Genomic DNA, 27,855 nt, shown 5'->3' on the forward strand with positions numbered 1-27,855 from the left:
GCAATTCGTTCATCATTGGCAGCAGAGAACTAGAAGGAAAGGCGGCCAAAGGAAGTGTTGGCTTTGGAGATGACAAGTGAAATTTTCCTGCGTGTGCTACGGGTGTGTGTTGCTACGGTGACCAGTGAGCTGAGATAAGGCGGGGTTTTACCTAGCAAAGACAGATGACCTGGAGCCAGTGGGTTTGGCGACGAATATGAAGCTAGGGCCAACTAACGAGAGCATACAGGTCGCAATGGTGGGTAGTATATGGGACTTGTGACAAAATGGATGGCACTGTGATAGACTACATCCAATTTGCTCAGTAGAGTGTTGGAAGCTATTTTGTAAATTACATCGTTGAGGATAGGTAGGGTAGTCAATTTTACGAGGGTACGTTTAACAGCATAAGTGAAGGAGGCTTTGTTGCGAAATAGGAAGTCTATTCTAGATTGAATTTTGGATTGGAGATGCTTACTGTGAGTCTGGAAGGAGAGTCTACAGTCTAACCAGACAGTTAGAATATGTGGACAACTACAAATACCTAAGTCAACCGTCCAGAGTAGTGATGCTAGACGGGCGGGCAGCGATCGGTAGAAGAGCATGCATTTAGTTTAACTTGCAGTTGGAGGCCACGGAAGAAGTGTTGTTTGGCATTGAAGCTTGTCTGGAGGTTTGTTAACACAGTGTCCAAAGAAGGGCAAGAAGAAGTATACAGAATGGTGTCGTCTGCGTATAGGTGGATCAGAGAATCACCAGCAGCAAGAGCGACATCATTGATATATTCAGAGAAAAGAGTCGGCCCGAGAATTGAACCCTGTGGCACCCCCGTAAACAAGGCGAGGCAATCATTTGAGAAACCAAGGCTGTTGAGTCTGCCGATAAGAATGCGGTGATTGACAGTCAAAAGCCTTGGCCAGGTCGATGAAGATGGCAGTTATGATATCGTTTAGGACCTTGAGCGTGGCTGAGGTGCACCCATGACCAGCTCGGAATCCAGATTGCATAGTGGAGAAGGTACGGTGGGATTTGAAATGGTCGGTGATCTGTTATCTTGGCTTTCAAAGACTTTAGAAAGGTAGGATATCGGGATTTGGGTGAAGGAGAAGTGGGGGAAGCTTGGGCAAATTGTGTGTGTGTGGGGTGGGGTGCAGAGCTGTTGGCCGGGGTAGGGGTAGCCACGTGGAAAGTATCTACATGAGACAGGGCAAAAAGTGGTACAGTAGATATGCAGGGATCAACTCCATGGAGGAGCATCATTCAAGAGATGAACAGGTGAGGACAACAACAACAGGAGTTCCACTGAGAGTGCTGAGGAAGGGATTGGTTTTGAAACACAGCTGCCTTATCAATTCCACATCAGCCTGTAGCCCCTACCTACCTCCCTATGTCCTAGGAGTTGAAAGAACAGATAGTGTAGAAAGAGTGTAGTTATGGTAAAAAATACACCCAAGCTTATCAGAGGACACGGTAGAGTGCTTACCATGTACCTACCCACTACTACCTATCCTTTTAGAAATATACCTAGAGGCTAGGGGTGGAATTGGAACTGAGCGAGCATGGAGGAGTGAAGGAGTGAGAGAGAGCCTACACCCTGAGGATAGACAGACACCCTGGTCTCTTACCTGGCCAGGCAAAGCAGCCTCTCCCTCATCCTACCCAGCTTGTCTTTAGAAGTCTGTGGTGTTCCTAAAACCACCACACAATAGCCTGTTAACAGCCTGGTCCCTCACACTGGCCCCCTATAATCATTCTACGCAATCCTCCTGAAGTCAAGCCATAATAAAAGAAACACTTGGCATACATATCATCTACAGTGATAATCTAACCCTGGCTTTCCTACTGCAGAATAGGTCAAAGGACAAATTATCCTTCAGTACAGCAGTCAGTCCTCTAACCAACTGAACTCAACTATTGACTTTCTCCTCTACAGAAACAGATGAGATTTGTCATTAAATCAACAAGAGGCTTCTGCGAACCTGTCCAGTAAATTATAGAACACTGGTTGAGTGTAGTCAGTCCGTCTGTCTTACCCGTCGTTGTACTGATCAGTAGTAGTCTCCTCGGCAACCAGGATATCGTACTCCTCCGCAGCATATTTTTCCCAGTCCGAGATCTCTTGGCCCTCTGTCTCAGCCTCCTTACAAAAGACAACCAACAAAACTCCATTATCCATCATCCCCCACGGCCTCAGGCCCTGAGGTCATATGTCATCCCTGCGCAATAATAACATCCTGTCGTAGTCAATAGTTACCCTTACAACAGAGAAGGGGTCTTTCTGCTCGTGGTCCAGGTATTTCTCGATGTTGAAGAAGGTGTCATAGAAGATGTGAGACAACTTACACTGCTTCAGGTCCCGTAGGGTGATCTTTCCTGGGCAGAATAGAAATCGTTTTTTTTTTATGCCCAATTCAGCTGCTTTTCAAGATTTAGTGGTGCTCCAAAACTAGGTCAAATAAATGTCATACCTGAGCTGAGCTTGATTTACTTTACCTGGTACATTGGAACCAATACTGTATTCATTTTTTCTCAAAATTAATCAAACACACCTCAAACATGTTCAGTTGTGGCATATAGTATGCGTTTTTCACCCAGGTCAGGGAAGGTGGGAAGGTGTTAGCAAATTACCAAAGCTTCGGTCTAAAAATGCTACGCGCTGGAACTAACAGCTTCTTGTGACATCAAACTAGGCTAGCATTCATAGTTGTGTGCTGGAGTACCAACTCCGGACCACACACAGTGCATTCGGAAAGTATTCAGACCCCTTCCCTTTTCCCACATCGTTACATTACAGCCGTATTGTAAAATCCTCAGTCAACACACGTTCATCCACCTCTGGCCTGCTCGCCTCCCTACCACTGAGGAAGTACAGTTCCCGCTCAGCCCAGTCAAAACTGTTCGCTGCTCTGGCCCCCCAATGGTGGAACAAACTCCCTCACGACACCAGGACAGCGGAGTCAATCACCACCTTCCGGAGACACCTGAAACCCCACCTCTTTCAGGAATACCTAGGATAGGATAAAGTAATCCTTCTCACCCCCTTAAAAGATTTAGATGCACTATTGTAAAGTGGCTGATCCACTGGATGTTATAAGGTGAACGCACCAATTTGTAAGTCGCTCTGGATAAGAGCGTCTGCTAAATGACTTAAATGTAAATGTAATACCCCATAATGACAAAGCGAAAACAGGTTTAGCATTTTTGCAAATTTATTACAAGTAAAAAACATACCTTATTTACTTAAATATTCAGACCCTTTGCTATGAGACTCAAAATTGAGCTCCGGTGCATCCTATTTCCATTGATCATCCATGAGATTTTTCTACAACTTGGAGTCCCCCCTGTGGTAAATTCAATTGATTGGACACGATTTGGAAAGGCACACACCTGTCTATATAAAAGGTCCCAGTTGAAAGTGCATGTCAGAGCAAAAACAAAGCTATGGAGGAATTGTCCTGAGAGCTCCGAGACAGATCTGGGGAAGGGAACCAAAAATGTCTGCAGCATTGAAGGGCCTCAAGAACGCAGTGGCCTTCATAATTCTTAAATGGAAGAAGTTTGGAACCACCAAGACTCTTCCTAGAGCTGGCTGCCCGGCCAAACCGAGCAATCGGGGGAGAAGGGCCTTAGTCAGGGAGATGACCAAGAACCTGATGGTCACTCTGACAGAGCTCCAAAGTTCCTCTGTGGAGATGGGAGAACCTTCCAGAAGGACAACCATCTCTGCAGCACTCCAACAATAACTTTATCGTAGATTGGCCAGACGGAAGCCACTCCTCAGTAAAAAGGCACATGGCAGCCCAGCACCTAAATACTCTAAGACCATGAGAAACAAGATTCTTTGGTCTGATGAAAACAATATTGAACTCTTCGGCCTGAATGCCAAGTGTCGCATCTGGAGGAAACCTGGCACCATCCCTACGGTGAAGGATGGTGGTGGCAGCATGCTGGGGGGATGTTTTTCAGTGGCAGGGACTGAGAGACTAGTGAGGATCGGGGGAAAGATTAACGGAGCACAGTACAGAGAGATCCTTGATAAAAACCTGGACCTCAGACTGGAGTGAAGGTTCACCTTCAACAGGACAACTACCCTAAGCACACAGCCAAGACAACACAAGAGTGGCTTCGGGGAAGTCTCTGAAAGTCCTTGAGTGAACCAGCCAGAGCATCTTTGATAGAACATCTTTGAGAGACCTGAAAATAGCTGTGCAGCTTCTCTCCCCATCCAACCTGACCGAGCTTGAGAGGATCTGCAGAGAAGAAATGGGAGAAACTCCCCAAATACAGGGGTGCGAAGCTTGTAACGTCATACCCAAGAAGACTCGAGGCTGTAATCGCTGCCAAAAGTACTGAGTAAAGGGTCTGAAGACTTATGTAAATGTGACATTTAATTTAACTCATATATTTTCTAACATTTGTAAAAACCTGTTATTACTTCATCATTATGGGGTAGTGTGTGTAGATTAGGGGGGGGGGGGCAATTTAATACATTTTAGAATGAGACTAATGTTACAAAATGTGGAAAAAGTAAGGTGTCTAAAGACCCCTGGCAACGTGGCTGTGAATCATGCCTCAGCCCATCTCATCTGCCTGTCCCTCTACATGCATCTCTTTCTCTAATTTCTGACTGTGCTGTCAAATAAATTGTAAATACGTAAAGAGGTTGGAACCCTTTGATTAGTCCGTCTTTCAATCAGCGCAGGAATGTATTACTATTTGTAGCAGTTTCTGTGATGTACTGGTGTGTGTGCATGCTAGCTCTTCACTTCATTACTAACATGTATCTATTGTCTGCATGTCACAATGAAACAATTTTATAATTTGCGTTTAGGTGTCTGACCCTCGACCTCCGGCTTGACCAGGTCGAGCATCTGACAGAGACAGTCCTCGAAGGGCAGGGGCTCGATTGCCATGGTCTCCAACTTCACACACTGCTCCTCATAGAAATACTCCAGCTCGTACATAGACAACACACCGTCCCCATCCAGGTCCATACACCGGAACCAGTACTCTATACTGTGGAGGGAGAAAGAGACAGGATAGAGACACAGGATAGAGTGGTAATCGCCAACAAATCAGTACTCCATATGGAGGGGGGGTGGGGGACTATTTTGTTTCCAATGTGAGGCTGGTGTTACTGTGTGTAGTACCTGGTGTCAGTCTTCTTGTCTTCTTCGGAGATGAGGAACCAGACAAAGTCAGCGTAGCTCAGCCTGCCGTCTTTACGCAGACGTCTATCCCTGTGACGAGAGACGGTAGGGCAACACTCAAACACGCCACTCCAACTTCACCTTCAATTCTATCAAGCTTCATTTGCAGGGAATATTTGTTTATTTCTAGCAAATAGCAATATCTACACAGAGCTTTAAACAATAGTAGATTAAATGTTGCGTTTATCTAAGGAAAAACACACAGGGGACCCAAGCCAACCTCAACTCAGTGAAAGGAGTCGATGTTGAACGTCATAACAGCCATTCATTAGTTCATGTCTCTTACCTGGTAACTGTCCCAGAAAAGATTCTTTCAATCATCTTGTGGGAGATGGCTGGACAACACAGGAGAAAAAAGAAAACCCACTTTACTAACTACGCAAGATAACAATGTGACGCGAGTTACTGTGTACAAGGTCTTTCATTATAGATGTGATCCAGTCACAGATCATAAATCCAACTCATTGGGAAGTAAAGTGAATGATGTAACTGTTAACCTCTCCTTTATCTTTTCCATACAATAAATACAGTGATTTCTGCTTGTAGGGGAGATCTACAGGACTAATAAATGGAGCCAGACATGGCGTCATCCAATTCAACCAAGACATTCATTTGGGGGGGGGGGACGAGTTAGGCCTATTGCCCCATTGATCTTCCTTTCCTGTTTCCTTCATGACCAGGAACATATGGAGTGGTGTGTGGGAGCAAAAGCACTTTGACTCCACTTGAACATTAAGGTTGCCTTGGTAATCCTCTCTCTGTGTGTGTGTGTGTGTATATACACACACAGACACACACCTTGGTCTTTGTGTCAGACCAGAGGGGTATGTCACGAAGCTAGCGCTTTCCAACCCAACGGTTATCCTTCATTCAGAATTGAGTTTGAACTCTCTATATCCCGCTACATGACATACACCTTAGCTCTCTTTTGTCTATGTAGAGGTCGTGTGTGTGTGTGTTTCTGTGTACCTTGGTCGTTGTGTCGGGCCAGGTCTCTCTGGTCTATGTATAGGTCATGGTCTGTGTCCAGCTCCCAGAACTTGCAGTAGATGACGTAGAAATGTTCGTAGGAGAAGAACTCTGTTAGCTGGTTCACGTCCTCCTCCTGCTCGAGCAGGGCCACGTTCTGTTGGACCAATCAATTCATCAACCAACCAGCCAAATCAAATCACTGGTGACTTACTTAGCACTTTTAACAGATATAGTGATGAGGAAAAAAGCTCCCTTGATGAGAAAAAAAAACATTGGAGGAAGTAGACTCGACAAGAAGGTGGGCCCCATCTTCATCCGACTCACAGCACTACTGTAGATGTGACAACTGATCAGTTCCACCTCAAAGCTCCCTTCCTACCTGGAGAAAGCTGCTTTTCCTGAGCTCTGAACAGCTGATCCTGCCTGACCATGACCTGTTCACATTGTAGAATATCCTCTGGGCAACCTGCAGACAACACACAGCTTTAATAGCCTCCAGAACACTCAAAAGATCACTTCAACTCATCCACAGACACAGAAAAAAATCTGTATATGACAAAAAGGGTTCAGAGTCAGTCACAATAGGACACATTTGATATTACATTCAACATCACATGCTAACTTCTGTAGACATACCAAGTGGTATGGATTAAAAAATGCCAAAATGTATTTTGGTGTGGTATGTATAATGACTTACTGTGGTGATGTAGCGTGAGTGGAAGTCGGACGCCTCCTTCAGGAAGGCCAGGCCTGCGTGAGAGTTCACCACATCCTGAATAACACAGACAGGAGGTTAATAACATTTACAACAAGGCTGGGGAGAGGTCCAGAGGACTAACTGGGCCTTGCCACAAGACAAGCGCCAGAGAGACAATCAAACATACAACAGTATGTCAAATCACTCTCTGGGGACTCTGGGGAGTTAGTAGCAGAAAGACAGACCCCATTTTCTGCTCTGCCTGTTGGAGAGATGTTGAAAGGGCTTGACTAGCTCAAACACCATATTCAAGATGTATTGGAACTTCAAAAAGGTGGCCTAATGTCAAGCAGCGTCCATCCATATAGCCGCTCCATCTGTTGTGTAGATCCAGCTATGCATTAGGAGAAATCCGCAGACTGGCAGATGAATGGGAAGAATCTAAATTGGGAGGACAATTGAATTGCACTTTTGAAGTATGAAAGCATCTAACAGACTCTTATCCCTTTAAATGGCCGGCATGAGTAGGGGACATCGTGGAGACATTGAGACCATGGAAACAATAGGAGACGAATGGGAGAAGAGGCCTGCTCTGTTATATAGCTGCTCATATTCTCCATGCTGGACCACCACACACAGATGCTTTCATGTGGTGACTGGTGAGCTGAATCTCCAATGAACTGTACTTTTATCCAAGCCATGAGAATCACTCATGCCCCCTGTCGTTTTTTTAACCCCTCTCTGTCAGATGGGTGAAAGGAACTAAACGTTGATGTAAATGCGAAGGCGGCAGTGAAATTAAAATAGCTTTATTTTGAGGCAGACTGCGGTGCGCCCACTCCTCCCTCTTAACCCTTCCTGTGAGAAATTAAATAATAGAAGAATCCATAAATCACCAGGGTGAGGAAACTGCCGGGGACAGTCACATCTACTCGGCGCCAATCCTTCCTTCATCCATCACAACAGTCAGAGCCCATTCGCCCCGGCGTCGCAATACAAATTAAACGGTGAGTGCCAGAAGGCATCTCCTCCCGGTGTGCTAACGGGTGTTTTGTCATGGCCCAGACGGTTCTGCCAGCATGAGTATGAATCAGCCCAATTTGGGGCAGATACGGTACACCACCAGGTAGGTAGGCAGACAGCAGGGTTTACGTTAGCCGGTAATTTACCATTTTTGGCCGATCCTGTCATACACTCAGATTTCGCACTTTTGCACCATTCTCTCACTCTTGCGTGCATGCATCTGCTGCTGAGGAGAGAGCGAGAGAGGAGGCTATTGTTGATTGCTACGATGGAGGACTTTCTCATTTAATTAAAACAAAAGTTTGAGAGTATGCTTATAGTGTAAAGTTTACAAGGGGAATGTCCTCTGCGTGGAAACGCTTTAATATTGTAGTGTACAAAGATGAGAAGAACGTTGGCGAGAACAAATCTACTGTACAACTCGCTATTCAGGTAAGATGCTTTTGGAACTTTATTTTATTTTTTATTATATCGTTATTATTGTAGGCATATTAATTCATCTAAACAAGTTATTTAAATAATTCAAAATATGTTAGGCTTCATTCTGTTGAGAAATGTGTGCTAAATTAAGTAAGATAACTTAACTTATAACTCAATTAAAATGACTTAAGTTAAATAAATATCATTAGCCTATTGCTTTCATTTGTTGGGTAAGGTAGGCACTAGCCTTTCTTGGTAATTACTGCAATATAGCCTGTTCAAAACTTTTGTAAAGTTTTAAACCAGTTCGCAAAATGTTTTGTTTCATTCTGTTGAGCCATTTTCTCTGGCCAAATTAAGTTTAAACTAATGTTGTGTTTGCCGCAATATAATATTCTGCTAGTATTTTCCCTAGAAACAATGGCTTGACTTGCTTTTGATATAACCTTAATGAAGTTTAGAAACTTTTGGAGCTGTGTGGTTAATAGCCTACTGTACTGCAGGCCTATGATATGAAGGCAGTGCACACCGGCGCTCCAACTGACTCCGACAGTTGAATTTGAGGCGAGGAAGAATATTTAAAGCCTACCAGTTACTCATATAATGTAAAAATATAAAAAATATTCTGATCGAAAATGCCCCCTTCTGTACACCTATAGACACAGTAGTATCTGACAAGGATAAAGAAATATATGTTGGTGTCTTAACATGCCTCCGGCAAATCGCTCTCTCTGGGGCTAGGCCTAAGCTTCTCTTACTTTGTGTGTGTGTGTGTGTGTGTGTGTGTGTGTGTGTGTACAGTGGGGAGAACAAGTATTTGATACACTGCCGATTTTGCAGGTTTTCCTACTTACAAAGCATGTAGAGGTCTGTAATTTTTATCATAGGTACACTTCAACTGTGAGAGACGGAATCTTAAACAAAAATCCAGAAAATCACATTGTATGATTTTTAAGTAATTAATTAGCATTTTATTGCATGACATAAGTATTTGATACATCAGAAAAGCAGAACCTAATATTTGGTACTTCTCAATTACAGAGATCATACGTTTCCTGTAGTTCTTGACTAGGTTTGCACACACTGCAGCAGGGATTTTGGCCCACTCTTCCATACAGACCTTCTCCAGATGCTTCAGGTCTCGGGGCTGTCGCTGGGCAATACAGACTTTCAGCTCCCTCCAAAGATTTTCTATTGAGTTCAGGTCTGGAGACTGGCTAGGCCACTCCAGGACCTTGAGATGCTTCTTACGGAGCCACTCCTTAGTTGCCCTGGCTGTGTGTTTCGGGTCGCTGTCATGCTGAAAGATCCAGCCACGACCCATCTTCAATGCTCTTACTGAGGGAAGGAGGTTGTTGGCCAAGATCTCGCGATACATGGCCCCATCCATCCTCCCCTCAATACGGTGCAGTCGTCCTGTCCCCTTTGCAGAAAAGCATCCCCAAAGAATGATGTTTAGACCTCCATGCTTTACGGTTGGGATGGTGTTCTTGAGAATGTACTCATCCTTCATCTTCCTCCAAACACGGCGAGTGGAGTTTAGACCAAAAAGCTCTATTTTTCGTCTCATCAGACCACATGACCTTCTCCCATTGCTCCTCTGGATCATCCGGATGGTCATTGGCAAACTTCAGACGGGCCTGGACATGCGCTGGCTTGAGCAGGGGGATCTTGCGTGCGCTGCAGGATTTTAATCCATGACGGGCGTAGTGTTTTTCTTTGAGACTGTGGTCCCAGCTCTCTTCAGGTCATTGACCAGGTCCTGCCGTGTAGTTCTGGGATGATACCTCACCTTCCTCATGATCATTGATGCCCCACGAGGAGAGGTCTTGCATGGAGCCCCAGACCGAGGGTGATTGACCGTCATCTTGGAATCTTCTTCCATTTTCTAATAATTACGCCAACAGTTGCCGCCTTCTCACCAAGCTGCTTGCCTATTGTCCTGTAGCCCATCCCAGCCTTGTGCAGGTCTACAATTTTATCCCTGATGTCCTTACACAGCTCTCTGGTCTTGGCCATTGTGGAGAGTTTGGAGTCTGTTTAATTGAGTGTGTGGACAGGTGTCTTCTATACAGGTAACGAGTTCAAACAGGTGCAGTTAATACAGGTAATGTGTGGAGAACAGGAGGGCTTCTTAAAGGTCTGTGAGAGCCGGAATTCTTACTGGTTGGTAAGTGATCAAATACATTTATATTTGAGATTATTCAAAGTACCCACTCTTTGCCTTGCTGACAACTTTGCACCCTCTTGGCATTCTCTCAACCAGCTTCATGAGGTAGTCATCTGGATTGCATTTCAATTAACAGGTGTGCCTTAATGCGTTTGAGACAATCAGCTGTGTTGTGACAAGATAGGGTTGGTATACAGAAAATAGCTCTATTTGGTAAAAGACCAAGTCCATATTATGGCAAGAACAGCTCAAATAAGCAAAGAGAAACGACAGTCCATCATTGCCTGAATCAGGCCTTCATGGTCGATTTGTTGCAAAGAAACCACAACTAAAGGACACCAATAAGAAGAGACTTGCTTGGGCCAAGAAACACGAGCAATGCACATTAGACCACTAGAAATCTGTCCTTTGTTCTGATTTTTGGTTCCTGGTCACTTGTCAGGTGCCAGAAAACCCTTGCAGACAGGCTAACCCCGGAAACCCTGGCAGACAGACTACACAAATGGCCAGCACAGCAATGCTCAACTCAGGGATGTGATTGGCACAATTTGTTTGTTATAAAGGGGATAGAATAAATACAAGGTACAGTTACTTCTCTGATAAATCTACACCGAACAAACATAAAATGCAACAATTTAAAATATTTGACTAAGTTACAGTTCATATAAGGAGATCGGTCAATTGAAATGAATTCATTAGGCCATAATCTATGGATTTCACATGACTGGGAATACAGATGTGCATCTTTTGGTCACAGATAGTTAAAAAAGGTAGGGGCGTGGATCAGAAAACCAGTCAGTATCTAGTGTGAACACCATTTGCCTCATGCAGAGAGACATGTTATTTGAATAGAATTGATCAAGCTGTTGATTGTGGCCTGTGTAATGTTGTCCCACTCCTCTTCAATGGCTGTCCGAAGTTAATACAGAGCATCCCAAACATACTCAATGGGTGATTTATGTCTGAGTATGCAGGCTATGGAAGAACTGGGACATTTTCAGCTTCCAGGAATTGTGTACAGATTCTTGCAACATGGAGCCGTGCATTATCATGCTTAAACACGAGGTGATGGCGGCGGATGAATGGCGCGGCAATGGGCCTCAGGATCTCGTCAAGGTATTTCTGTGCATTCAAATTGTCATCAATAAAATGCAATTGTGTTGGTTGTCCATAGCTTATGCCTGTCCATACCCCCACCGCCACCATGGGGCACGCTGTTCACAACATTGACATCAGCATACCGTTCGCCCACACACCGCCATCTACCCGGTACAGTTGAAACTGGGATTCATCCGTGAATAGCACACTTCTCCAGTGTGCCAGTGGCCATCGAAGCTGAGCATTTGCCCACTGAAGTCGGTTCCAACGCGGAACTGCAGTCAAGTCAAGACAACGATGAAGACGACGAGCACACAGATTAGTTTCCCTGCAGCAGTTTGACAGTTTGTGCAGAAATGATTTAGTTGTGCAAACCCACAGTTTCACTAGCTGCCCGGTTGGCTGGTCTCAGACGATCCTGCAGGTGAAGAAGCTGGATGTGGATGTCCTGGCCTGGTTCTATATCATCTGTGGTGTTGAGGCCAGTTGGACGTACTACCAAATTCTCTAAAACGATATTGAAGTCATCTTATGGTAGAGAAATTAACATTCAATTCTCTAGCAACAGCTGTGGTGGACATTCCAGCAGTCAGAATGCCAATTGCGGCAGGTAACCTAGTGGTTAGAGCGTTGGGCCAGTAACCGAAAGGTTGCTAGATCGAATCCCTGAGCTGACAAGGTAAAAATCTGTCGTTCTGCCCCTGAACAAGGCAGTTTGTTCTGAACAAGAATTTGTTCTTAACTGACTTGCCTAGTTAAATAAAAAGGTTTAAAATAATAATAATAATTGCATGCTTCCTCAAAACCGGAGATATCTGTGGCATTGGGTTGTGCAACAAAACTGCACATTTTAGAGTGGCCTTTTATTGTCCCCAACACAAGGTACCCCCGTGTAATGACCATGCAGTTTAATCAGCTTCTTAATATGCCACACCTGCCAGGTGGATGGATTATCGTGGTAAAGAAGAAATGCTCACTAACTGGGATGTGCATAAAATGTGAGTGAATGATGCTTTTTGTGTGTAGGGATCTCTTATTTCAGCTCATGGGACCTACACCTTAAATGTTGGTTTATATTTCTGTTCAGTATAAAACACCACTGAATGGAAAGTCCTCATGTTAACTCTACCACTGGCCCAAAATACCCCTCTCCCCCTGTCCTGCCCCAAAGAACCCCCTCCTTGCTTCTCTTCCTAATAATACGCCGCTGCCCAGCACTTCTCCCCAAACTTGAATCCCACTCTCTCTCCACAGGGGGGCTGTGTGTGTGGTGTTCCTGTACCTGCAGGAATGGAATAAAGTCCTCTTGTTCCAGGTAATTACAGCCAGGTTTGGCCAAGAGGTGTACAAACTTAGACACGTCGTCATGACAGGTCTGCAGCATTCTGGGAAGGAAAGAGGGAACATATGGTTTCAGGGTTTTTCAGGGTCTCGCTCTCTCCCTATTTTTTCTCTCCATCAGAGAACACTTCAGAGCGAGTCTGAAATCATTCACCTCTGAAGTGGCAGTGCGGGTTAATACATTCTGAAATTAGGATTCTGAAATGACGCTGGGTCAGGCTCAGAGTGTTACAGCAGTGATGATGACATAATGGAACTTTCTTTTTTGAACCCCCTCAGAGCCATGAGGTAATGTCAGAGGCCATTCCACTCCAATTCTCTAGAGACTCACACATTATTAAAACAGTACGCTTACAACACACAACCAAGAGAACAGTCCAGTAGAGTACAGTACATCTTACTTTCCCCAAGAGAAACACAGTGCCTTCGGAAAGTATTCGGACCCATTGACTTTTTCCACATTTGTGACACCACCTGGATTCAGCCTTATGCAGCAACATTTGAAATTCTGTTTTTTACATTGGATAAAAGTAGAGACTCAGAACTACAAAATGGTATATCATACACTCCATTTGAGGAATGAATGGGAAAGTAATTCTGCTTTAAAAGTTGATCAATTTGTAAATTCACTTTTGAGAAAACCGTATTTCAATGTTTTGGTTCTACTATGAAGAACCCTTCATTGTCTACACCCATTCAGCATTGTTCACACCCTCTTAAGCCGTAGCCCCACCCATCTCTTTAAGGGTTGAGCCGAGCGTTCTGTACTAACTTGCCAGCTACTTCCAGACATCCAAGGGAGAGAGAACAGCTCACTGAACATTACTCGCCATAGCAGAGCTGGTTAGGCTGTTATGTTATCCAGAGCGTCGGTGACTGCAACTGTGCTGTCAGATTGTCCTTTCGTAAATACAGAGCGTTTCGCGTTCTGAGTGCACACACTGGACGCTCTGGCCAATAACTAGGGTTGATCTGAAAGCTGTGACCTCACAACTACAGTCAAGCACCCAAGCTAACTGGCTAACTACTTCCAGACACATAATGAGAGAACACCCCACTCTGACCATGTTACTCACCCTAGCAGGCTGTTTTCATGTTATCCAGAGCATTGGTGACTAACTGTGCTGCTGGCAACAATTGAATTACGCTTTGTTGAGGTTTACTGACACCGGACATATGCAACGGGTGGGGAGCGTTCAACAATTCATCAGTTATTCTGCACTCTGGCACGCTAAAACGAGATTATTTTGTTAAGAAATGTATCTAGATAGACAATGAATCCCAACGCATAACGTAACGTTAGTTAGGGAGCAAGCCAACAGTACACTAACTTGAAATGAAAATACTTTGTCAAAATTAGACACGCGTAATATCTGAAAATGAAGCTAGCTAGACTATCTTACCCTTGGTCTAAAATCAGAGTAGATAGCCAGAGCGAATTTACCAGCTAGTTGGTCTATCAACAGTGCAGTGACATGACAGTTTTTTTAAAGACATGTATCTAGCTAGCTAGCTAAACAATGGACAACCAAATTCTATTTTATTGGTCACATACACATGGTTAGTAGATGTTAATGCGAGTGTAGCGAAATGTGTGACCGTGCAGTAATTTAACAATTTCACAACAACTACCTTATATATACACACACACACACGTGTAAACGATGAATAAGAATATGTACATATAAATATATGGATGAGCGATGGCCGTGCGGCATAGGCAAGATGCAGTAAACATTATATAAAGTGGCATTGTTTAAAGTGACTGAACTGTAATACATTTATTACATCCAATTTTTTATTATTAAAGTGGCTTGAGATTTGAGTCAGCATGTTGGCAGCAGCCACTCAATGTTAGTGATGGCTGTTTAACAGTCTAATGGCCTTGAGATAGAGGCTGTTTTTCAGTCTCTCTGTCCCAGCTATGATGCACCTGTACTGACCTCGCCTTCTGGATGATAGCGGGTGAACAGGCAGTGGAATGGGTGGTTGTTGTCCTTGATGATCTTTTTGGCCTTCCTGTGACATCGGGTGATGTAGGTGTCCTGGAGGGCAGGTAGTTGGCCCCCGGTGATGCGTTGTGCAGACCTCACTACTCTCTGGAGAGCCTTACAGTTGGGTGCGGAGCAGTTGCCATACCAGGCGGTGATACAACCCGACATGATGCTGTCAATTGTGCGTCTGTAAAGGTTTGTGAGTGTTTTCGGTTACAAGCCAAATTTCTTCAGCCTCCTGAGGTTGAAGAGGCACTGATGCACCTTCACCACGCTGTCTGTGAGAGTGGACCATTTCAGTTGGTCCATGATGTGTACGCCGACAAACTTAAAACTTTCCACAGATGGGGTGCTCCCTCTGCTGTTTCCTGAAGTCCACAATCATCTCCTTTGTTTTGTTTACGTTGAGTGTGAGGTTATTTTCCTGACACCACACTCAGACGGCCCTCACCTCCTCCCTGTAAGCCATCTCGTCGTTGCTGGTAATCAAGCCTACCACTGTAGTGTTGTCTGCAAACTTGATGGTTGAGTTGGAGGGCGTGCATGGCCACACAGTGATGGGTGAACAGGGAGTACAGGAGAGGGCTGAGAACGCACCCTTGTGGAGATGTTGTTTCCTACCCTCACCACCTGGGGCCGGCCCGTCAGAAAGTCCAGGGCCCAGTTGCACAGGGCAGGGTCAAGACCCAGTGATTCAAGCTTAATGGCGAGTTTGGAGGGTACTATGGTGTTAAATGCTGAACTGTAATCAATGAACAGCATTCTCACATAGGTATTCCTCTTGTCCAGATGGGTTAGGGCAGTGTGATTGTGTTGTCTGTCTGTGGACCTATTGGGGCGGTAAGCAAATTGGAGTGCGTCTCGGTTGTCAGTTAGGGTGGAGGTGATATGATCCTTGACTAGTCTCTCCAAGCACTTCATGATGACGGAAGTGAGTGCTACAGGGCGATAGTCGTTTAGCTCAGTTACCTTAGCTTTCTTGGGAACAGGAACAAAGGTGGCCCTCTTGAAGCATGTGGGAACAGCAGACTGGGATAGGGATTAATTGAATATGTCCGTAAACACACCAGCCAGCTGGTCTGCGCATGCTCTTAGGACGCGGCTAGGGATGCCGTCTGGGCCGGCAGCCTTGCGACGGTTAACACGTTTAAATGTTTTACTCATGCTGGCTGCGGTGAAGGAGAGCCCGCAGGTTTTCGTAGCGGGCTGTGTCATTGGCACTGTATTGTCCTCAAAGCGAGCAAAGAAGTTGTTTAGTCCGTCTGGGAGCAAGACATCCTGGTCCGCAACGGGGCCGGTTTTCTTTTTGTAATCCGTGATTGACTGTAGACCCTGCCACATACGTCTCGTGTCTGAGCCGTTGAATTGCGACTCTACTTTGTCTCTATACTGACGCTTAGCTGGTTTGATTGCCTTGCGGAGGGAATAGCTACACTGTTTGTAGTCGGTCATGTTTCCGGTTGCCTTGCCATGACTAAAAGCAGTGGTTCGCGCATTCAGTTTTGCGCGAATGCTGCCATCAATCCACGGTCTCTGGTTGGGGAAGGTTTTAATACCGCGGGTACATCACCACCAATGCGGAACATATCCCAGTCCACGTGATTGAAACAATCTTGAAGCGTGGAATCAGATTCGTTGGACCAGCTTTGAACAGACCTGAGCACGGGCGTTTCCTGTTTTAGTTTCTGTCTATAGGCTGGGAGCAACAAAATTGAGTCGTGGTCAGATTTGCCAAAAGGAGGGCTTTGTATGCTTCGTGGAAGTTAGAGTAGCAATGATCAAGAATGCTGCCAGCACGGGTCGCACATTGCCCTTAGTTTGAAGATGTAATCCAGACTGGTGTTTTCTCCATCTCCTTAGCTATCATACTCGAATTCCACTGATTTCAAAACTCGGTCCCCCAGAAAGTGGAGAGCATACACAATGGTAGCTAGCGAGATAGCCAGCTAACGTAAGCTAGTTAACAGTACACTTTAACTTGACATTAGATTTATGCAGTTTTACTACTCGATATATAAAAAATAAAAGCGGCGTTCAACACAATTACCTAGACATACTGACCAGCTCCAATAGGCAGACGAGTGCTATATGGCAGACCAATCCAAACTCATCTCTTGGCATTTCCAGCTTACTCCTTATCTCAGCCAATCATGGCTAGCGGGAAGGTTGCTGACTTTTACTGTGACTAAACCAACTAGGCTCGTAATTTAACAATTTTATTCGTATTTAGAGATGGCATACAAGTTTGATATTAAGGCACATGAAAGTTCACATGTTTGAGAAGGCCAAAAAACGTATTTTGATAAATACCCATTTTTCTACGTTCAAACAATTCACTTGCGACATACGCCTAGTATCCTGAATCGGGTCACATTTTGTTACATTACAGCCTTATTCCAAAATGGAAAAATAAATAAAGATCTTCAGCAATCTACACACAATACCCCATAAATGACAAAGCGAAAACAGTGTCAATTTTAGCAAATGTATTAAAAAAAACAGAAATACCTTATTTACATAAGTATTCAGACCCTTTGCTATGAGACTCGAAATTGAGCTCAGGTGCATCTGGTTTCCATTGATCATCTTGAGAAGTTTCTACAACATGATTGGAGTCCACCTGTGGTAAATTCAATTGATGGACATGATTTGGAAAGGCAAACGCCTGTCTATATAAAGGTCCCACAGTTGACAGTGCATGTCAGAGCAACAACCAAGCCATGAGGTCGAAGGAATTGTCCATAGGCACAGATCTGGGGAAGGGTACCAAAACACTTCTGCAGCATTGAAGGCCCCCAAGAACACAGTGGTCTCCATTATTCTTAAATCGGGGGGAAAGGGCCTTGGTCAGGGAGGTGTCCAAGAACCTGATGGGCACTATGACAAAACTCTAGAATTCCTCTGTGGAGATGGGAGGACAACCATCTCTGCAGCACTCAACCAATCAGGCCTTTACGTAAAGTTGCAAGACGGAAGCCACTCCTCAGTAAAAGGCACATGACAATCCGCTTGGAGTTTGCCAAAAGGCACCTAAATACTCTCCGACCAGGAGAAACAAGATTCTCTGGTCTGAATAAAAGCAAGATTGAACTCTTTGGCCTGAAAGCCAAGCGCTACGTGTGGAGGGATCCTGGCTGATGTTTTTCAGCGGCAGGGACTGAGAGACTAGTCACAGCAAAGATGAATGGAGCAAAGTACAGAGAGATCCTTGATAAAATCCTGCTCCAGAGTGCTCAGACTGGGACGAAGGTTCACCTTCCAACAAGACGACGACCCGAAGCACACAGCCAAGCCAACGCAGGAGTGGCTTCAGACAAGTCTCTGAATGTCCTTGAGTGGCCCAGCCAGAGCCCAGACTTGAACCCGATCGAACATTTCTGGAGAGAACTGAAAATACCTGTGCAGCGACGCTCCCCATCCAACCCGACAGAGCTTGAGGGGATCTACAGAGAAAAGAGAGAAACTCCCCAAATATAGGTGTAACATCATATCCAGGAAGACTCGAGGCTGTAATCGCTGCCAAAGGTGCTTCAACAAAGTACTGAGTAAAGGGTTTGAATACTTATGTAAATGTAATATATTTAATTTTTAAAAATAAATTAAACATTTCTAAAACCATTTTTTTCTTTGTCATTACGGGGTATTGTGTGTAGATTGATGAGGGAAAAACAAACAATGTAATACATTTTAGAACAAGGCTGTAACCTAACAAAATGTAGAAAAAGTCGAGTGGTCTGAATACTTTCCGAATGCACTGTACATGTAAACATTTCAAGTGTTTGTTTTTCAACCGTTTTATTTGCTATGAAAAAATAGGACAAAACATATTGGAAGACCAGTTACTGTGTACTCTTTGCTTAAGCTTTGGCCATCACATGTGGCTATTGGTAGATGTTTACGAGAGACTGTGGGTTGTGAGAGGAGCTCTGTGGGGTCGGCTGGCTGGGTACAAGAGCCATTGTCTTACTTTCTCCACATGGCCACAAACTTGTGAACGGACACGAAGCCCGTCCTATCGCCTCCAGCCGAATTGAACAATGGGGCTTTCCAGTAGAGCGGACACTCGCACGCCTGGAGGGGGATAGAAGGGAGAAATAAGGGATTTAGACGAGTGTCCTCTTCTGTGCAGTTGAATGTCAGTTCACTTAACTATCCTTTACAGGTCACACGTAATAGAACTGTGTCAAACTAAACATTGTCCAGCTACACGCTTAAATGTTCAACATTGTCCTCCATCAGGGTGAACTAAATGTTATTTTGTTTTACAGTGCTTTTTTGATTTTCTCTCTCCACCTTACAGCTGTCAGTCACTCTGCTCTAATTCCAACTAACTAAACGTTTAATCCAGCCGTCTGGCGTTGACCTGAAGAGGATTCGATTTGGATTGAAAATGTCAATAAAGTGCCCATATCCCACAGATAATAGTGATGTTTCCCCCCAAAGACCTCCCTGAGGTAACCTGGCTGATGTTTCTTTCTCAACTCAGGTTCCCCCACAGGTCAGCGGTCACATACCTGGGGGGGGGTCAGAAATAATATTTTCATGGGTTAAGAGAGAGAGAGAAAAACCAAGTCTGCGCTGCAAACCTTAACTAAAGCCAGGGTCTAATTGCACTAATGAAAACAAATTTGCTGGGTGGCTACAGAGCCTCGGCACTACAAATCACCTTCTCACCTTGGCAACCTTCCCCATGTCCTCAATGGTGGCCCTTTCATTGGGGAATTGGGAAAATATTTTCTCTATCTTAGCAATGAGGCCGTCGATGTTGAGGTTGGCTTTGGGCCGCCCCCGCGGAAAGTAGAACTTTGGAATGCTTTCACTCAGCGCCGTGGGAACAGGCGCCTCGCTCTTCACCTGGGCCTGAGGAGAAACAGACAGGACAGAAATAGCCTGTGTTAGCATCAGCGGCTAACAGTATCTAACATTTAGGACCCAACGACACTAGTGCTGGCTAAAGTAAGCAAAGGCTACCTAGACCCAATAAAGTAATCCACCACCGGCCCCGCCTCCATCTGCCCCATTAGGGAAACGACTTCCCCCTCCCTTCAACCAATTAACTAATGGCTTTCAATAAAGATGTGTCAAGTGATGTTGGAATGTTCAAAACACACCATTTACACTAAGAGACATTCTGGCAGGCGCCAACCAGCAGGATAGACTTCTACACACAAGTCTACATCGAAAAAGCAACAGATGAATGGAATTATGTATCAAATTATCTGAATGAAAGCATTGAATAATGTATGCTACGATCCAAGAATAATTGACAGCAGTGATCCATGTTCATTTCAAATGCAAAGCTGTAAAATACAGCCTACTGCATGACCTGATATCAACATTCAGAATGGTAAGTGAAAATGCTCTAGAGATGGTTGATCCAATGAATTATTTCCTGACAAGAGAGGCACAGTGCCATCAGAAAGTACTCACACCCATTGACTTTTTCCAAATGTTATGTTACAGCCTGAATTTAGAATTTGTGTCACTGGCCTACACACTACACTCCATAATGTCAATTATGTTTTAATTAATTATGTTTTAATTAATTATTTAAAATGAAAAGCTGAAATTAGTATTGAACCCCTTTGTTATGGCAAGCCTAAATAAGTTCAGGAGTAAAAATGTGCTTAACAAGTCACATAAGTTGCATGGACTCACTGTGTGTTCAACATGTTTTTCTTTTTTTTTTAATGATTACCGATCTCTGTACCCCCACACATATAATTATCTCCAAGGTCCCGCAGTCAAACAGTGAATTTCAAACAGATTTAACCAAAGACCAGGGAGGTTTTCTAGTGCCTCGCAAAGAGGGGCACCTAATTTGTGGAAAGAAAATAAAAATGCAAAAATTGAATATCCCTTTAACCATGGTGAAGATACTAATTACACTTTGGATGAGAGAGTTCCTATGCTTCCTGGCTGATGTTTTGGTCAATTTTGAATGCTGGCGGTGCTTTCACTCTAGTGGTAGCATGAGACGGAGTCTACAACCCACACAAGTGGCTCAGGTAGTGCAGCTCATCCAGGATGGAACATCAATGCGAGCTGTGGCAAGAAGGTTTGCTGTGTCTGTCAGCGTAGTGTCCAGAGCATGGAGACGCTACCAGGAGACAGGCCAGTACATCAGGAGACGTGGAGGAGGCCGTAGGAGGGCAACAACCCAGCACCAGGACCATTACCTCCGCCTTTGTGCAAGGAGGAGCACTGCCAGAGCCCTGCAAAATGACCTCCAGCAGGCCACAAATGTGCATGTGTCTCCTCAAACGGTCAGAAACAGACTCCATGAGGGTGGTATGCGGGCCCGACGTCCACAGGTGGGGGTTGTGCTTACAGCCCAACACCGTGCAGGACGTTTGGCATTTGCCAGAGAACACCAAGATTGGCAAATTCGCCACTGGCGCCCTGTGCTCTTCACAGATGAAAGCAGGTTCACACTGAGCACATGTGACAGAGTCTGGAGACGCCGTGGAGAACGTTCTGCAACATCCTCCAGCATGACCGGTTTGGCGGTGGGTCAGTCATGGTGTGGGGTGGCATTTCTTTGGGGAGCCGCACAGCCCTCCATGTGCTCGCCAGAGGTAGCCTGACTGCCATTAGGTACCGAGATGAGATCCTCAGACCCCCTTGTAGGGAGGTCATACAGGCACGTGGAGGCCACACACTACTGAGCCTCATTTTGACATGTTTTAAGGACATTACATCAAAGTTGGATCAGCCTGTAGTGTGGTTTTCCACTTTAATTTTGAGTGTGACTCCAAATCCAGACCTCCATGGGTTGATAAATGGGTTGATAAATTTAAAGTTGATAAATTTCCATGGATCATTTTTGTGTGATTTTGTTGTCAGCACATTCAACTATGTAAAGAAAAAAGTATTTAATAAGAATATTTCATTCATTCAGATCTAGGATGTGTTATTTTAGTGTTCCCTTTATTTTTTTGAGCAGTGTATAAATACACACACGTGTGTGTATAGAGAGATGTATACATACGTATCTACGTAGTGGGGCAAAAAAGTATTTAGTCAGCCACCAATTGTGCAAGTTCTCCCACTTAAAAAGATGAGGCCTGTAATTTTCATCATAGGTACACTTCAACTATGACAGACAAAATGAGAAGAAAAAAAATCCAGAAAATCACATTGTAGGATTTTTTATGAATTTATTTGCAAATTATGGTGGAAAATAAGTATTGATACAGCCCAACAGGATGCTCTCGATTGTGCATTTGTAGAAGTTTGTGAGTGCTTTTGGTGACAAGCCAAATTTCTTCAGCCTCCTGAGGTTGAAAAGGCGCTGCTGCGCCTTCTTCACGATGCTGTCTGTGTGGGTGGACCAATTCAGTTTGTCTGTGATGTGTACGCCGAGGAACTTAAAACTTACTACCCTCTCCACTACTGTTCCATCGATGTGGATAGGGGGGTGTTCCCTCTACTGTTTCCTGAAGTCCACAATCATCTCCTTAGTTTTGTTGACGTTGAGTGTGAGGTTATTTTCCTGAAACCACACTCCGAGGGCCCTCACCTCCTCCCTGTAGGCCGTCTCGTCGTTGTTGGTAATCAAGCCTACCACTGTTGTGTCGTCCGCAAACTTGATGATTGAGTTGGAGGCGTGCGTGGCCACGCAGTCGTGGGTGAACAGGGAGTACAGGAGAGGGCTCAGAACGCACCCTTATGGGGCCCCAGTGTTGAGGATCAGCGGGGTGGAGATGTTGTTGCCTACCCTCACCACCTGGGGGCGGCCCGTCAGGAAGTCCAGTACCCAGTTGCACAGGGCGGGGTCGAGACCCAGGGTCTCGAGCTTGATGACGAGCTTGGAGGGCACTATGGTGTTAAAGGCCGAGCTGTAGTCGATGAACAGCATTCTCACATAGGTACTCCTCTTGTCCAGATGGGTTAGGGCAGTGTGCAGTGTGGTTGAGATTGCATCGTCTGTGGACCTATTTGGGCGGTAAGCAAATTGGAGTGCGTCTAGGGTGTCAGGTAGGGTGGAGGTGATATTGTCCTTGACTAGTCTCTCAAAGCACTTAATGATGACGGAAGTGAGTGCTACGGGGCGGTAGTCGTTTAGCTCAGTCAGTTACCTTAGCTTTCTTGGGAACAGGAACAATGGTGGCCCTCTTGAAGCATGTGGGAGCAGCAGACTGGGATAGGGATTGATTGAATATGTCCGTAAACACCAGCCAGCCAGCTGGTCTGCGCATGCTCTGAGGGCGCGGCTGGGGATGCCGTCTGGGCCTGCAGCCTTGCGAGGGTTGACACGTTTAAATGTTTTCCTCATGTCGGCTGCAGTGAAGGAGAGTCCGCATGGTTTAGTTGCGGGCCGTGTCAATGGCACTGTATTGTCCTCAAAGCGGGCAAAAAAGTTATTTAGTCTGCCTGGGAGCAAGAAATCCTGGTCCGTGACTGACTGTAGACCCTGCCACATACCTCTTGTCTCTGAGCCGTTGAATTGAGATTCTACTTTGTCTCTATACTGACGCTTAGCTTGTTTGATTGCCTTGCAGAGGGAATAGTTACACTGTTTGTATTCGGTCATGTTTCCAGTCACCTTGCCCTGATTAAAAGCAGTGGTTCGCGCTTTCAGTTTCACGCGAATGCTGCCATCAATCCACGGTTTCTGGTTTGGGAATGTTTTAATCGTTGGGAACGACATCTTCAACGCACGTTCTAATGAACTCGCTCACCGAATCAGCGTATTCATCAATGTTGTTGTCTGACGCAATACGGAACATATCCCAGTCCACGTGATGGAAGCAGTCTTGGAGTGTGGAATCAGATTGGTCGGACCAGCGTTGAACAGACCTCAGCGCGGGAGCTTCTTGTTTTAGTTTCTGTCTGTAGGCAGGGATCAGCAAAATGGAGTCCTGGTCAGCTTTTCCGAAAGGAGAGCGGGGCAGGGCCTTATATGCGTCGCGGAAGTTGGAATAGCAATGATCCAAGGTTTTTCCAGCCCTGGTTGCGCAATCGATATGCTGATAAAATTTAGGGAGTCTTGTTAAAATCCCCAACTACAATGAATGCAGCCTCCGGATATATGGATTCCAGTTTGCAAAGAGTCAAATAAAGTTCGTTCAGAGCCATCGATGTGTCTGCTTGGGGGGGAATATATATGGCTGTGATTATAATCGAAGAGAATTCCCTTGGTAGATAATGCGGTCGACATTTGATTGTGAGGAATTCTAAATCAGGAGAACAGAAGGACTTGAGTTCCTGTATGTTGTTGTGGCCACACCACGTCACGTTAACCATAAAGCATACGCCCCCCGCCCCTCTTCTTACCAGAAAGATGTTTGTTTCTGTCGGCGCGATGCGTGGAGAAACCAGCTGGCTGCACCGTCTCCGATAGAGTCTCTCCAGTGAGCCATGTTTCCGTGAAGCAAAGAACGTTACAGTCTCTGATGTCCCTCTGGAATGCTACCCTTGCTCGGATTTCATCAACCTTGTTGTCAAGAGACTGGATATTGGCGAGGAGAATGCTAGGGAGTGGTGCACGATGTGCCCGTCTCCGGAGTCTGACCAGAAGACCGTTTCGTTTTCCCCTTTTCCGAAGTCGTTTTTTGGAGTTGCCGGCTGGGATCCATTCCGTTGTGGTGATGGCTGCATCTGTCCAGTGATCCTGCCGACCAAGGCCTGGTCTGAGGAGCTATTTGGCGTAGCAGCTAGCATAGACGACCTGACTACAGAACAGGACCTCTAAACTCAGCAAAAAAAAGAACCGTTCTCTCACTGCCAACCGCGTTTATTTTCAGCAAACTTAACATGTCTAAATATTTGTATGAACATAACAAGATTAAATAACTGAGACAAACTGAACAAGTTCCACAGACCTGTGACTAACAGAAATTGAATAATGTGTCCCTGAACAAAGGGGGGGTCAAAATCAAAGTAACAGTCAGTATTGGGTGTGGCCAACAGCTGCATTAAGTACTGCAGTGCATCTCCTCCTCATGGACTGCACCAGATTTGCCAGTTCTTGCTGTGAAATGTTTCCCCACCTCTTCAACCAAGGCACCTGCAAGTTCCCGGACATTTCTGGGGGGAATGGCCCTAACCCTCACACTCCGATCCAACAGGTCCCAGAAGTGCTCAATGGGATTGAGATCCGGGGTCTTTGCTGGCCATGGCAGAACACTGACATTCCTGTATGCAGGAAATCACGCACAGAACGAGCAGTATGGCTGGTGACATTGTCATGCTGGAGGGTCATGTCAGGATGAGCCTGCAGGAAGGGTACCACATGAGTCTGATGATGCTGTGACACACCGCCCCAGACCACCCTCCACCTCGATCCCGCTCCAGAGTACAGGCCTTGGCGTAACGCTCATTCCTTCGACAATAAACGCGAATCCGACCATCACCCCCGGTGAGACAAAACCGCGACTTGTCAGAGAAGAGCAATTTTTGGTCCAGCGACGGTGGGTTTGTGCCCATAGGAAACTTTGTTGCCGGTGATGTCTGGTGAGGACCTGCTTACAACAGGCCTAAAATCCCTCAGTCTAGCCTCTCTCAGCCTATTGAGGACAGTCTGAGCACTGATGGAGGGATTGTGCGTTCCTGATGTAGCTCGGGCAGTTGATGTTGCCATCCTGTACCTGTCCATTAGGTGCGATGTTCAGATGTACCGACCTTGTGCAGGTGTTGTTACACGTGGTCTGCGACTGCGAGGACAATATGCTGTCCGTCCTGTCTCCCTGTCGCGCTGTCTTAGGCGTCTCACAGTATGGAAATTGCAATTTATTGCCCTGGCCACATCTGCAGTCCTCATGCCTCCTTGCAGCATGCCTAAGGCAAGTTCACGCAGAAGAGCAGGGACCCTGGGCATCTTCCTTTTGGTGTTTTACAGAGTCAGTAGAAAGGCCTCTTTAGTGTCCTTAGTTTTCATAACTGTGACCTTAATTGCCTACCGTCTATAAGCCGTTAGTGTCTTAACGACCTTTCCACAGGTGCATGTTCATTAATTGTTTATGGTTCATTGAACAAGCATGGGAAACAGTGTTTAAACCCTTTACAATGAAGATCTGTGAAGTTATTTGGATTTTTACGATTTATCTTTGAAAGACAGAGTCCTGAAAAAGGTTGAGGTAGAGCGCGCCCACAGGACTAGAAAACCCACCACCGGCCCAGGTGACAGGCCCAGGGCCATAGTGGTCAAGTTCCTGAGGTTCAAGGACAAGGTAGCTGTTCTGGAAAGAGCCAAGAACTTGAGAGGAACGTATATTTTCCTCAATAAGTACATCCTGAAGCTGTGCGCCAGAAGAGGAAAGAACTTATCCCAGCGATGAAAGCTGACGGAGCACGTGGGGACATTGCTTACCTCCGCTATGACAGGCTCATTGTCCACCCTTCCTGCCTGGAAGGGATTAAAGAGCTAAGCATATGGTTTCGTAGCACACACACACCAATTGACTAATGGAATGCTGAATGTATATATTTTTTCTCTTGCTTTGTTTGCTCTTTTTCATCTCTGATAAACTACCCAGGAAAGGGCTGAAAATAGCACATATTAATACATGTAGCCTTAGAAATAAGGTTCATGAAATCAATAACTTCCTAACATCAGACAATTAGCCATTTCTGAACTCACCGAGATAATTATTTTGATGATACAGCAGAAGCAATACAAGGATATAATATCTATAGAAGAGACAAACAATTATGGTTGGAGGTGATACCGTATTATTTCAGAGCTATATCCCTGAAATGCTTAGAGAATATCTTATGTCAAGTAACATTTAAGTGTTGTGGTTGCCGGTTCACTTGGCACATCTGAAGCCCTTTCCTTTGGGGTGTTGCTATAGGTCACCAAGTGCTAACAGTCAGTATATAAATAATGTGTGTGAAATGCTTGATAGTATAAGTGACGTAAAAATAGAGGTATACTTTCTTGGGGACCTGAATATTGCCTGGTTTTCATCAAGCTGTCCGCTCAAGGAAGCTTCTCACTGTAACCAGTGCCTGTAATCTGGTTCAGGTTATTAAATCAACCTACCAAGGTGTTTACAAACACTACAGGAACAAGATCATCCACATGTATTAATCACATTTGTTCTTCTAAAGCTGTATCCGTACCCATTGGATGCAGTTATCACAATATTGTGGCTATAGCCAGGAAAGCCAAGGTTCCAAAAGCTGGGCCTAAAATACTGTATAAGAGATCATACAAAAGATTTTGCTGTGACTCTTATGTGGGTGATGAAATCCAGACGCTGCACTTGATGAATTTATGAAATTGCTTCTTCCAATTATTGACGAACATGCACCTGTTAAGAAACTGACTGTTAGAACTTAAGGCTCCATGGATTGATGAGAAATGTTACAACTGTATGGTTGAAAGGGGTAAAAGGAGTGGCTAATAAGTATGGCTGCACATCTTACTGGCTGACTTACTGCAAATTGAGAAATTACGTGACAAAACAAACAAAAAAAAACTATATTTTGAAGCCAATATAAATTATATAAAGAATGACAGGGGGGGGGGGGGGGGACTTGAGTACTTTAAATAAATGAAATTATGGGCAGAAAGACAAATTCAACTCCATCTTTTATCGAATCAGATGGCTTATTAATCACAAAACCATTTGATGTTGCCAATTATTTTTATGATGACTTCATTGGCAATGTGGGCAAACGTAGGCAGGAAATTCCAGCAATGAACAGTGAGCCATCGTATTCTTGCATAAAAAAAAAAGAAAGAAAGAAAGGCATTGCAAGTTTGAAATTTTTTAAGTTAGTGTGGGGGAAGTGGAAAATGTTTTGTTATCGATCAATATTGACAAACCTCCTGACATTGACAATTTAGAAGGAAAGCTACTGAGGATGGTATCCGACTAATGCCACTCCTATCTGTCATATCTTTAATCTGAGCTTGGAGGGAAGCCATAGTAATTCCACTACCCAAGAGTGGTAAAGTGGCCTTCACTGGTTCTAAAAGCAGACCTATAAGCCTGCTGC

At 44.9% G+C, this 27,855-nt stretch overlaps 1 protein-coding gene across 5 annotated transcripts in view; it reads right to left on the reverse strand.

Moving 5' to 3' along the window:
- ppp2r3b (protein phosphatase 2, regulatory subunit B'', beta) overlaps window positions 1–27,855 on the reverse strand; it is a 67,533-nt gene that overhangs the window by 1,672 nt on the left and 38,006 nt on the right. For 3 of the 5 annotated variants that reach the window (XM_029658967.2, XM_029659037.2, XM_029659222.2), the window contains 11 exons: window positions 19,579–19,764; window positions 18,872–18,975; window positions 12,852–12,954; window positions 6,859–6,933; window positions 6,541–6,627; window positions 6,159–6,315; window positions 5,476–5,524; window positions 5,130–5,219; window positions 4,820–4,995; window positions 2,234–2,352; window positions 2,013–2,119 (listed from right to left, as the gene is read on the reverse strand). In XM_029658967.2, coding sequence (XP_029514827.1) covers window positions 2,013–2,119; window positions 2,234–2,352; window positions 4,820–4,995; window positions 5,130–5,219; window positions 5,476–5,524; window positions 6,159–6,315; window positions 6,541–6,627; window positions 6,859–6,933; window positions 12,852–12,954; window positions 18,872–18,975; window positions 19,579–19,764 — 1,253 coding nt within the window. Of the gene's footprint in view, window positions 1–1,604; window positions 1,669–2,012; window positions 2,120–2,233; window positions 2,353–4,819; window positions 4,996–5,129; window positions 5,220–5,475; window positions 5,525–6,158; window positions 6,316–6,540; window positions 6,628–6,858; window positions 6,934–12,851; window positions 12,955–18,871; window positions 18,976–19,578; window positions 19,765–27,855 lie in introns of all 5 variants that reach the window. The other 2 variants (XM_029659168.2, XM_029659101.2) reach the window with 2 other exon arrangements.

This window comes from Oncorhynchus nerka, linkage group LG1, assembly GCF_034236695.1.
Source record: "Oncorhynchus nerka isolate Pitt River linkage group LG1, Oner_Uvic_2.0, whole genome shotgun sequence".
Taxonomy (NCBI): Eukaryota; Metazoa; Chordata; class Actinopteri; order Salmoniformes; family Salmonidae; genus Oncorhynchus; species Oncorhynchus nerka.